This window comes from Lontra canadensis, unplaced genomic scaffold, assembly GCF_010015895.1.
Source record: "Lontra canadensis isolate GAN:19392208 unplaced genomic scaffold, GSC_riverotter_1.0 scaffold38, whole genome shotgun sequence".
Classification (NCBI taxonomy): Eukaryota; Metazoa; Chordata; class Mammalia; order Carnivora; family Mustelidae; genus Lontra; species Lontra canadensis.
This window is the reverse complement of record NW_022631032.1, coordinates 2,975,879-2,987,129: the sequence shown is the minus strand read 5'-3', so window position 1 is coordinate 2,987,129 and position 11,251 is coordinate 2,975,879. Positions and strand designations below refer to the sequence as shown.

The 11,251-nt window shown below is 36.7% G+C and overlaps 1 protein-coding gene across 3 annotated transcripts in view; it reads right to left on the bottom strand.

Moving 5' to 3' along the window:
• Nucleotides 1-2,534: 2,534 nt before the first annotated feature.
• UBXN7 (UBX domain protein 7) overlaps nucleotides 2,535-11,251 on the bottom strand; it is a 53,745-nt gene continuing 45,028 nt past the window's right edge. For all 3 annotated transcript variants that reach the window (XM_032869374.1, XM_032869375.1, XM_032869376.1), the window contains 3 exons: nucleotides 7,826-8,219; nucleotides 7,622-7,701; nucleotides 2,535-6,062 (listed from right to left, as the gene is read on the bottom strand). In XM_032869374.1, coding sequence (XP_032725265.1) covers nucleotides 5,901-6,062; nucleotides 7,622-7,701; nucleotides 7,826-8,219 — 636 coding nt within the window. In that variant the 3' untranslated portion in view covers nucleotides 2,535-5,900. The remainder of the gene's footprint in view (nucleotides 6,063-7,621; nucleotides 7,702-7,825; nucleotides 8,220-11,251) is intronic.

The window sequence follows — 11,251 nt, the reverse complement described above, 5'->3', positions numbered from 1 at the left end:
TTGTATCTCTAATCCAAGTAAATCTGGCCATCTCTTGAAAATACTTTTCAGAAATGTTAAATCATTTTATTGAAGTAGTTCATATTGGATTAGCCAACTCTACTTGGAGACCATATGGCAAAGAAAGGCTTGAACCAAAAATTATGTTTATGAGAATGACTGAGATTCTACATAGTTCAACAGCATTCTGCAGGCCAAAGAAAGGGAAGGGGTATCACGGTGCTAGCAATTCTATATTTGGAGTAAGAGAATTTTTAGGTAGAGAGAGCAAATGAGCTATAAAAACATTGCTTCAAATTGTTCTCTTATATATTAATGAAAAAATTTTTAAATGTTACATATTCAAACTTAGCAATGGAATTTCTTAAACATAGCTAATTTCATTAAAAATCACGACTAATATTCAGTGAATGAATGTCCAAAAGAATCAAGAATGGAGAGTGGCAAAGTAAAAGAGAAAGTAGGAAGGAAAGATTTTCTAATTAATGGTCTCATCACATCCAAAAATTTAATCACAAGTTCATTTTACAGGAAAACTATCAAGGGGTATCATAATCTCTATAAAAAATATTCTTGATTCTAAGCTGTCTCTCTAGCAGTGTTGGCACACAGTTGAGTCAAAGACCAAAATAACCATCACTGAACTACTGAATTTCTATAGAACAGGAGAAATCAAGATAGTGCTGTGGTGTTCTGTTGGTTATTTTCTGTACGAAAGAATATTCTCGCCACTACTCTAAACTGTGTACAATGCAATACCAAGTTCCAAGTCAAGGCAAGGCAAATCAATGAAGTTGAATATTCATAGGACACAGCTGTCTTTAAGTAGCCTTTTCATCAAGGCTTGTAATATTGGAAAACTGCCATGTTCATCAGAAGGGTTGGTTCTTCCTACCCTCAATTAGTTTTACACAAGGCATCACTTATTCATCAACCTGTATCCTATGATTTACTATTGAGCAGTTAAGCGAAAGAGGAAGAGAGAGAGAGAGAGAGAGAGAATATGAATGACATAATGGAGATACACTCTGGGAAAGAAGAAGTATTTTTGAAAGTCAGCCTAACTGAATCTTGAAAAGTTGTTTCTGCCAAAATCAAGTGTGAATTCTACAACTTATATAAATCAATTTCCTAACAACTTCTCAGCCAATAAAGTGCTTTGTTTAAGCACACAGGTAAAAATAAAATTTAACTCTGGTGTCAATGAAATATTTGGTTCTCATTGATTACATTTTAGTCATACTTAACACCGATTAGAAACACAGCATGGTCTACGGCCATACCACCCTTAACGCGCCCAATCTCATCTGATCTCGGAAGCTAAGCAGGGTCGGGCCTGGTTAGTACTTGGATGGGAGAAACACAGCATGAAGTTTTTAAAATTAATGAAATGTATTTAAAAGATCATTACTAGATCTAGAACTATTATACTCTCCTTTTTGGAGATTTTAGTTACCACAGTGAGTTTAGATTAAGTTACTGGGCAAATAAAACCTGGACACAGATTAAAAAGCACAGGAACTGATTAACAAGAGAATTTTTAATTAGTCTAGGGAAAATATAAAGAGGAGAAACTAGAAGCATAAAATTTTAGAGTGGAAAGGACTTCAAAGATAATCTAATTCTGTGATCTACAATCTGTGGGTTCCTAGTTTTTGTAAAGGGTCTGCAATTCCATACACACATCTATATTTTCTTCATCTATGGACTTAATGTTATTAATACTTAAACCCACAACTCCTTACTCTTGCCAAATTTTAATATTTTAAGCCCTTTTACTTGAAAAGACTGAGAACTATTGATCTAGCCCAATTCTCTATTACTGGCAGAGCTGTTATCCAAGTGCACTTATGCCTACATATAGTGCCCCTTTATACATCTGATTTGTACCTGGGGAGAGAAATAAAATCTTTCCTCCACTTTCCAATTGCTAGTAGCTTCCTCTGGTATTTTCCTAAGTGTCCAAGTGAGATCCTTGCTAGCTAAAATCTTAGTCCTAGGGTCAATAATCCTTCCCTACTTGGGTGCTGGGTGTAACCTTACTGATAAACATCATGCCCCAAGTCTAGTAGTTACAAAAGGTGGAACTGAAGAATGAATACAGGTGAGTCAAAAACTTCGAGCTACAGTGTTTGCCACTTTTCAGTTTTATTTATTTATTTATTTATTTATTTATTTATTTATTTAATGGACTTTCCTAATGAAAGCCTACACAAGTCTTTCCCCTTTCTAAACTTTTATTGTAATTATAGTTCAGCACCAGAAAGGTAAGCATTTACATGTTCTTCGATTATCTCATGTGTAGTCTATCTTTCCAACTGGATAAAACAGAAGAAATCAGGTATTAGACTTCAAGATATTTCCAACCTTGATTAAGGGACTCAATATATACTTGTCGACTTTCTGGAGTCGAGGAAGTAAAATGTTATAGGAGATCTAAAAACATACACACAGAGAGTTCAATAATCTGATATGGGAGGGACAAAGAAAAGATAACTATATCTTTTCCCAAAAATGGTTAAAAAAAGATAAAATTATTTTTTATCCTTTCCATTTATTCTTGGCAAATAATGCCACATATTTCTCTTTCACATTTTCATCAGTGCATCATTTTTTAAAAAAGCAATAATCAGTCCCTCAAAACAGTGGTGTAAATAAGAATTTATAGATATAGTGCAAATCCCACAAGCCTTAAGGAAATGAAAACAAATGATAATTTACAGAGCCAAATAACAGCAAGATAACCTTTTGGGTAAACTTATCCCCTTGTTGTAGGAAACAGCAAGGGAGTGAAAAAAGCATGGTCTCTGGATCCCAATTTTGATTTTGCCAATTACTAGCTGTGACATCCTGAACAGGTTCTCTAAACTTTAATTTTGTCCTACCTACAAAATGGGGAGAATACAGAATTTACATTTTGTAGAGTTCTTTGGAAGATTAAAGGAAAAAATGTACAGGAAATACCTAGCACATGCTAGTTATTCAAAATTAGTTCCCCATTCTTTCCCCATTTGGCTGTTCTCTCTCTTCTCTGGTTCCTTTCTAAATCAAATTCAAAAGGTGTTTTCTGTCACTTTTTTCCCCTACTAGTTTTCATTCCATCTCCCTGTATTTGTTTCTTGTCACTCTCAGTCTATCTTGTCCTTTTCCTCCCTACCTTTTCTTTCCAGCTGTTTCCAATAATTATAAGGAACAACTATTTTTAACCAATCCTACTAGCTCATTTAAAATCTCTCCTCCACAGAGCAAAGGAATTTGCAGAGAAAATAAGACAAACTGGAGGAAGCTTACTTCTTTAGTGAATTAAGTTCATGAGTGAAGCAATTCTCCGTATTTACTCTTCCCGTGTACAATCCATAATCCCTCCCCCACAGGCCTCGATAGCAAGCCCAGGATAATTACACTTCTGCCTCAAAATAAAATAAAATCCTCTACATCTTGTACTCTAAACACACCAGCTGTATCTAAGTTGGATCAGTATCTCATGCCCTAAGTCTTTGATATGCTTACTTAAATCATTTTATATATACTCGGTCATCTCACAGTAATCCAAGTTGAAAAAGTCACTTTGGTTTCTCAGAAATGGATATGCCACGGCTGACATCAAAAAGGTAGAACTACATCCTATCATTAATGAACATGTCTCAGGTTCTTGAGATATGCTTTATAAAGAGAAGTTAGTAAGTGAAAGAATGAAAGAGTCCCACAGGGAAAATTCTTGACTTCACATTTTTGACAGATTTGGGCTTTAGCTGTGACTCTGCTGAGAGTGGAGATAGGTGCCATCAGAGCACCAAAGCTGGGCATACCCTCAGTTCTTACCCTGTGCCTCCCTGAATTTTTAGATTTCTGACCTTGTCTACTACCAACAGTTTTTTAACCCTCTACTGGACCTTTGCTAGTTTATAAGCTCTATTCCTCAGATAGCAAGTATATTATCCAAGTTCAGAGATACAATTGAGGAATTAACGTGAAAACCATGTTTCCTCAATAAATCAGAAGCTGCTAGTGACTCGAGAGCCTATGAAAAAACACCAAAATGGTATTATTCAGTCACCAATCTAAAGAGAGAACTTTGACTCAAGGTATAAATGAAATTGTAATTATATAAATATATTTATAAATATTTATACAATTATATACTTATACATAAGCACTTACACAGACTTAGAAAAAAATGTAAGAACATTAATTCAAAAGGACTCACTGGAGAATAAACAGAATTTTCCATGATTTCCTTGAGGAGATACATAACTCATTCTTTAGGAAGGGTCCCTCTAAATCCAACCATTAGAAACCATATTCTCTAATTGTGTACTAGGAACACATAACCGTCTTTTTTTTTAATCCCCTAGTTGCCAAGAGAATGATCTTAAAGTAGATGGGAACATAAAGGTCTCTGAGCAATAGCAATTTATGTTCCTCAAGTAGAAGAAACAACTGATCCAAATCCCCAATTGACAAAATAGGCCCATTCTATATCACAAGGTTAAAGTTCTGATTTTTGCCACCAGGATCATTACTACTCCTTCAGAGGACTCTATTTAAAGCTCGAAACAAGAATTGGGCATACAGTGAAGGTGAGAAGTCAAACAGTATTATATAGATTCAGGATGGCCTCTTCTAAATAATACTGAAAAAAGCTTTCACCAACTACATTTTGTTTGTGGCTTTGTTGGCAGAAAAAGCCCATATCATCTGAAGATTGCTGATAATCTTTTCTACCTCCCTTACTAAATGTGGTCTTATCAACTGAATTTACAGGTCTTCCCCTTACAGAGGCTTTCAGTTTTGATATCTTTTGCAAGAAAAGAGTAGAGGAATTAAGTTCATTCACTCACCAGAGCCTTTTAGAAACTATTCCAACCAGGGGTAAAAAAATGAATTATTCTTTCTAACCGTAGGAACATGGTTAGCAACTCTCAGCTGCATCTTTTCCCCCAGGACATACATAAGTATGCCTTAAAACACATAGGACAATCAGTAACCACAGTGGTTACAACTACAAGCCATTGTACTGCATGATTATTGAACAGCTGCCTTCCCATAGATCACCTGTGGACCCAAACAATGGAAGGGCCAAAGGAACTAATATGCTGTACTGGCAAAAACAGCAAGTACCTTCCTATCCCAATCACCACAATAGCCTCACTAAATGTCCATTTCAGGACTAGCAGGATCAATAGAGTTTATAAAGTAATAATGAAGAAAGCTGTTTCAGGCTAGGATACTGAAAGCCACCCCACACTACTCACTCTACACTTAACACTTATTCTGCCAATAACACATACCATGGAAATAATTCTAGCTGGGAACATGTGAATCCATTGAAAAAAATTTTAAGTACAATGAGCAATAATTATAAGGGATGCTTTTTCCATGTAAACAGACCTAGATATTTTTGTCACGTGATATTTCTTACATGAACAACAAAACAAAACATGTGTTATAGAATTTCTTTTCCCTACCAAAAATGGGGCTTACAAAAAAGGGAGGTTGTTCTTATTCTGAATCTAGCCATTCCTTTACCAATGGAGTCTGAGGAGTAACATCATCATTTGATCCCAAAAAAGTGCTGTGCAAGAGACCACTTATTGGAACACACATTTCCTGCTGCCAGTACTAGGAGGTCTAATCCTTACACTTCCATTTGGTCACCAGATTAGGTAAGAAAGAAAGAATAGTAGGAAAAAGAAGAAAACAGAAGAGGACTGAAAAGGTGGGGGAAGGAGGGAAAAGAGAATGAACATAGGAGAGAGCAAGAAATAAAAGAGAAGGCAGGTGACTTGCTTGCCCAACTTTGGCTCTATGGTCCTATGAGCCAAAATGCATACTTAGTGACACGGTATCTCACAGGAAAGGGAAAAAAGGGGTAAGCTGAGAGAGGTCAGGCCATGATGTTAATTTCTTTCCTGTACAAAGACAGTCTCTTGAGGACAAAGGCCTGCCTCCTGTAATGTAATGTCATAGTCCAGATGAGACAGTTTCCTTCGAGGGAAGTTGGTGAGAAGTTCAAAACGTTCATTTGGGTATCCTTTGGACTGGACATGCTTCACCAAAGCCTATGAAAAATAAGAGAAAGACAAAGCTGTTAGATGGAAATAAAAAGAAAGAATATATTAAAGCAAAAAAAAAAAAAAGTATTTTAAAGCATTAAGTATTTTATATTCATTTCTATCATATAAGATATGAAGTTTTTTTTTTTTAAGATTTTATTTATTTATTTGAGAGAGAATGAGCAAGAGAGACAGCACAAGCTAGGGGAGGGGCAGTGGGGGAGGGAGAAGCAACTCCCCGCTGAGTAGGGAGCCTGATGTGGGGCTCAATCCCAGAACTCTGGGGATCATGACCTGAGCTGAAGGCAGATGCTTAATTGACTGAGCCACCCAGATACCCCAAGCTTAAGTTATGCTTTCACATAACCAAACCTTACTCTGTAGAAGAGCCAATATAACTCTGGATGGGTAGATAATAAAACTGTATCTAATAATTTAGGGCCATTAAGTGATACTGAAATATACAGGACTGTGTTTGTCTTCCAAATAAATTCAATTTCTATTTGTAAAATTACTGTCCTCTTTTTAAACATTTTAACAATTTTTTTCTTTTTTATCAAAGATATGTCCTTCAGTGTACCTACAAACATTCATGCCACCTGTATACTGAATCCCTTCTTGCCTTCTCAGAAACTGTGCCACTACGATATCCCCTTTTATAGGTCCTTTAATATCTCACTCAATAGATGCTTCCCATCAGACTTAACTATCATGCTCAGTCTCTCCTTCAATTATTTTTTTCCCCTCTGATTGTCCATTCTCCCCCTCTAGCTTCACAACCAAACTTCTCAAAGAAGTAATCTAGACTTGTTCTATCCACAATCTCATCTCCCATTCCCACCCAAATACTAGACCAGGAAGACAGTTCTGGGTATCAGCACCAGTGACCAGAACCTTCTTGTACTTTAGTCATACAGTCTTGAATAATCAGATTAATTCTCTCCAGCCACAGCAAGTGGCTAGGTATGGACACCTGACCCAAGGGTGATTCACTCATAGGTTTAGGCAAGCTAGTCAGACCCATTCTCTTTTCCAGGAGTCAGAAACACAGGAAAGCCCATTAGCTGTGGACTTTAGATGAAAAGGCCCTCAGCATCACTACAATGAACCATGTCCAAGTCGAGAGTTAAACAAAAACCCCAGTATATAGAGAGAAGAATGGTGTGAAGCAGAATATCATAAAAGGGAAATAAAACAGGCCCCATGAGAGAAACACACGGAAAAACAATTTTGATTCTTAACTACTTTGCAGGTTCAGCTACTAGGACACCCAGGAACCCCACTGTAATCTTCAAGTAACCCTGCTTTCCCCCTTTCCAGGTATAATTTCGTTGGGTTTCTATCCCATGCAGCCATGAAATAGAAAATCTTGACTGAACAAATCCTATGTGACTTGCCTAAGATAATTTAAGAAGGAAATAAAGTAATCCAAAGATTCACCACAGTTAAAGTTTCCAGTTAAAGGCCAGACTGAATACCATCTATTTCAAAGAATCATAAAGCCAATTATGCCAATTAATTACTTTCTCTGCTTCGAGTAAACACCTCCAACTGGATATACTTACCAACAGTTTAGCTTGCTCTGGAAGAGTGATCTGTTCCCTTTTTCCATCTGGATACCGCAACATCAGCTGTGCTTTTGGTCCTAAAGGAAGGGTTAAAAAAAAGAAAAAGATAGTAAGAACTTAAGACAGAAGACTAACTTAAATAAATAAACCCCTTCAGTAACATCCAAGTTTTAAGTAAAGCAGGTCTAGAATATAACTCACCATTTACATCTATGCCCTCCACTATTCCATCTGGTTTTTCAGGTGACATTTCCAATATTTCTGAATCCACGGCTGGCAATCCTTGGTGGTTTGTGGCTGCTCCAGGCTCAGTTCTGGCTGGGGGTTCAGTCAGTGGCCTTCTATTCTCCTCTTTTCTATGCCCCAAATCTTTGTGGGGAGATTTTCTGGACTTGGCAAGATTCTCTATCTCCTCTTCTTCATCAGAGCCACAAACGGATATGAACTCCTCACTGCCAGAAAAAAGTTCAGATTCAGATTCTTCATCTGAGCGGCTATCCTGTTTTGTCTGTGTTGAATCAAAGTGTGTTTCTTGCAAGGAGGCTCTGATGGCAGCTTCTAGCTGGCTGTCTTCACTTGCATCTATAAGGCTCTCCTGAGAGATACAGTCATAAAACATGGGTGGAAAGAAAAAGAAAACAGTTAAACCAAAAAAATAAAGTCAAACAAGTCATAAGAAATTTAACAGTTAAGGCGCCTGGGTGGCTCAGTTGGTTAACTGTCTGCCTTTGGCTCAGGTCATGACCCGCATTCATTTTTAAACTCTCTCAAATAAGATCTTAAATAATAATAATAATAATATATCAATTTTATACAAACTCTTCCTGAAAACAGAAGTGAAAGAAACACTTCCCAATTCATCGTGAGGCGAGCATTAACCTTATACCAAAACCAGTCAAATATATGATGAGGAAGACAAAACAAAAGACAAAGAAACTACAAACCAATATCTCTCATGAACACAGACCCAAGAATTCTTGACAAAATTTTAGCAAATCAAACCCAACAACACATAAGGAAGTAATGCACTGATAACCAAATGGGTTTTAGCCCAGGAATGCAAGTTTGGTTTAACATTAAAAAGTCAACCAACAGAATTCAATAAAAAAGAAAACCAATGAACATCTGAACAGATGTAAAAAAATCTTCTGACAAAATTCCCTCATGATAAAAACTCAGTAAACTAGAAAGAGAAGGAAACTTCCCTCAACCTGATAAACAGCTAACATCAAAGTTAGTGGTGAGAGAGTGAATATTTTCACCCCACTACCGGATGCAAATCAAGGCTGTCTAATCTCACTACCTCTATTTAACTTTGTACTAGAGGTCCTACCTAAGAAAAAGATATAGAGAATGGAAAGGAAGAAATAAACGAAGTCTTCATATGCTGACAACACGACCATCTACACAGAAAATCCTAAGGGATCTACAAAAAAGTTACTAGAACTAGTAAGTAAATTTAGCAAGGCTGCAAGCTACAATGGCAATATACAAAAACTGTAGAACAGTGCTGAGAGAAATTTAAGACAAATAGAGAGATCATGGATTTGAATACTCAGTATTGTTAGGATGTCAATTTTCTCCAAAATGATCCATAATGCCAATGTAAATCCAGTCAAAATCCCAGCAGCTTTCCTTGTGGAAAGTGACAAACTGATTCTAAAACTTATGTGGTTCTTGGGGTGCTTTGTCAGAAAAGCATGTCACTCTTGATCTCAGAGTTGTGAGTCTGAGCCCCACAGTGAGTGCAGAGATTACTAAAATAAATAAATCAATTTACAAACAAGTAAATAAATAAATAAAGCTTATAGATCCTTCCCATGTTAAAAATTAAAAAAAAATTTTAATTAAAAAAAAAAAAACTTGTATGGAAACATAAAGGACCTGAAATAAACAACTGTAAAGAACAAAGTTGAAAAATTTATACCATGCAATTTCAAGACTTATAAAGCTACAGTAATCATTAAGACAGAAAATATTTGTGTAAAGAAAGGTATGTATATCAATCGAAAAGAGTCCACACAATTATCATATGATCTCTCTGATATGGAGAATTCGAGAGGCAGGGCGGGGGGTCGTGGAGGATGGGGGGGAAATGAAACAAGATGCGATTGGGAAGGAGACAAACCATAAGAGACTCTTAATCTCATGAAATAAACTGAGAGTTGCTGGGGGTTGGAGAGGTAGGGAGAGGGTGGCTGGGTTATGGACAGTCGGGAGGGTATGTGCTATGGTGAGTGCTTGTGAAATTTATAAGCCTGATGATTCATAGATTTGTATACCTGAAACAAATAATATATTATATGTTAATAAAAATAATTAATAAAAAAAGATTTCTTAGATAAGAGACAAAAAGCATGAAATATAAAAGTTTATAAACTGGATTTCATGAAAATTTAAAAATTTGTTCTTCAAAAGACTATTATGAAATGAGTAAGTAACAGACTAGGAGAAAATATACGCAGACCATATACCCAACAAAGGCTTATTACCTAAGGAACTCTTAAAACCCAGTAAGAGATAAACAACTCAATAAAAAAATAAGCCAGAGATCTGAGTACACACTTTACCAAAACAGAGATAGCATAAAAGCACATAAAAAGGTCCTCATTATCAAAAATCAAAACTTGTCAATTTTAAACATGCTATTTATTGCACATTAACTGTACTTCATAAAGCTGTAATTTTTTTTAAGATGTTATTTTATTTTAGAGAGAGAAAGAGAGAACACATGAGCAAAAGCACGGGAGGAGCAGAGGGGGAGGGAAAAATGGAGGGAGAAAGAATCCTAGGCAGACTGCTGAACACAAAGCCAGACGTGGGGTTTGATCTCATGATCCCAAGATCATGACCTGAGCTGAAACCAAGAGTCAATGCTTAACCAACTGAGCCACCCAGGTGCCCCTATAACTTTTTTTTTAAATAAAATAAACTTAAGGGGCGCCTGGGTGCCTCAGTTGTTGAGCATCTGCCTTCAGCTCAGGTCATGATCCCGGGGTCCTGTGACTGAGCCCTGTGTCGGGCTCCCTGCTCAGTGGGAAGCCTGCTTCTCCCTCTCCCATTCCCCCTGTTAGTGTTCCTGCTCTTGCTGTCTCTCTATCAAATAAATAAAATCTTAAAAATAAAAAAAAAATAAAAATAAACTTAAGGCTAACTTATCACACACACAAAAGCAAACAGATGTGCCCATATGACATGCAATGGCTTAGATGGACTACAGATAATAACACTGAGTACCATTGTAGGTTCATTTTAAAGAATGACACTATGATGGACAGTACTAGTTTCCTATCTCACATTCAGTCTTCTTTGCCTCCTTAACAGAACCTCAATTGTGTTTGTGCAAGGACATGTGTCCAGCTAAAGTAAGCAGAATTCTTATCTGTAGCTGTTTACTTTTGTATAGAGGCACTACTCCCTTCTTCCTTGCCCATGCTTGGATATAATGCCTGGGAGCACAGCATTTATACTGTGAACATGAAAACAAAAAGCCAATACTAAGAATAAAGGAGGGGATGGGGGCAGGAGGGGGAACTTGGTTCCCTGATGACATCCACAGGAGTCATGTCCTAGACTGCCTATGTCAACTTCTTGTTAAGAAAACAAATGTCTTCCTTGTTTAAGACA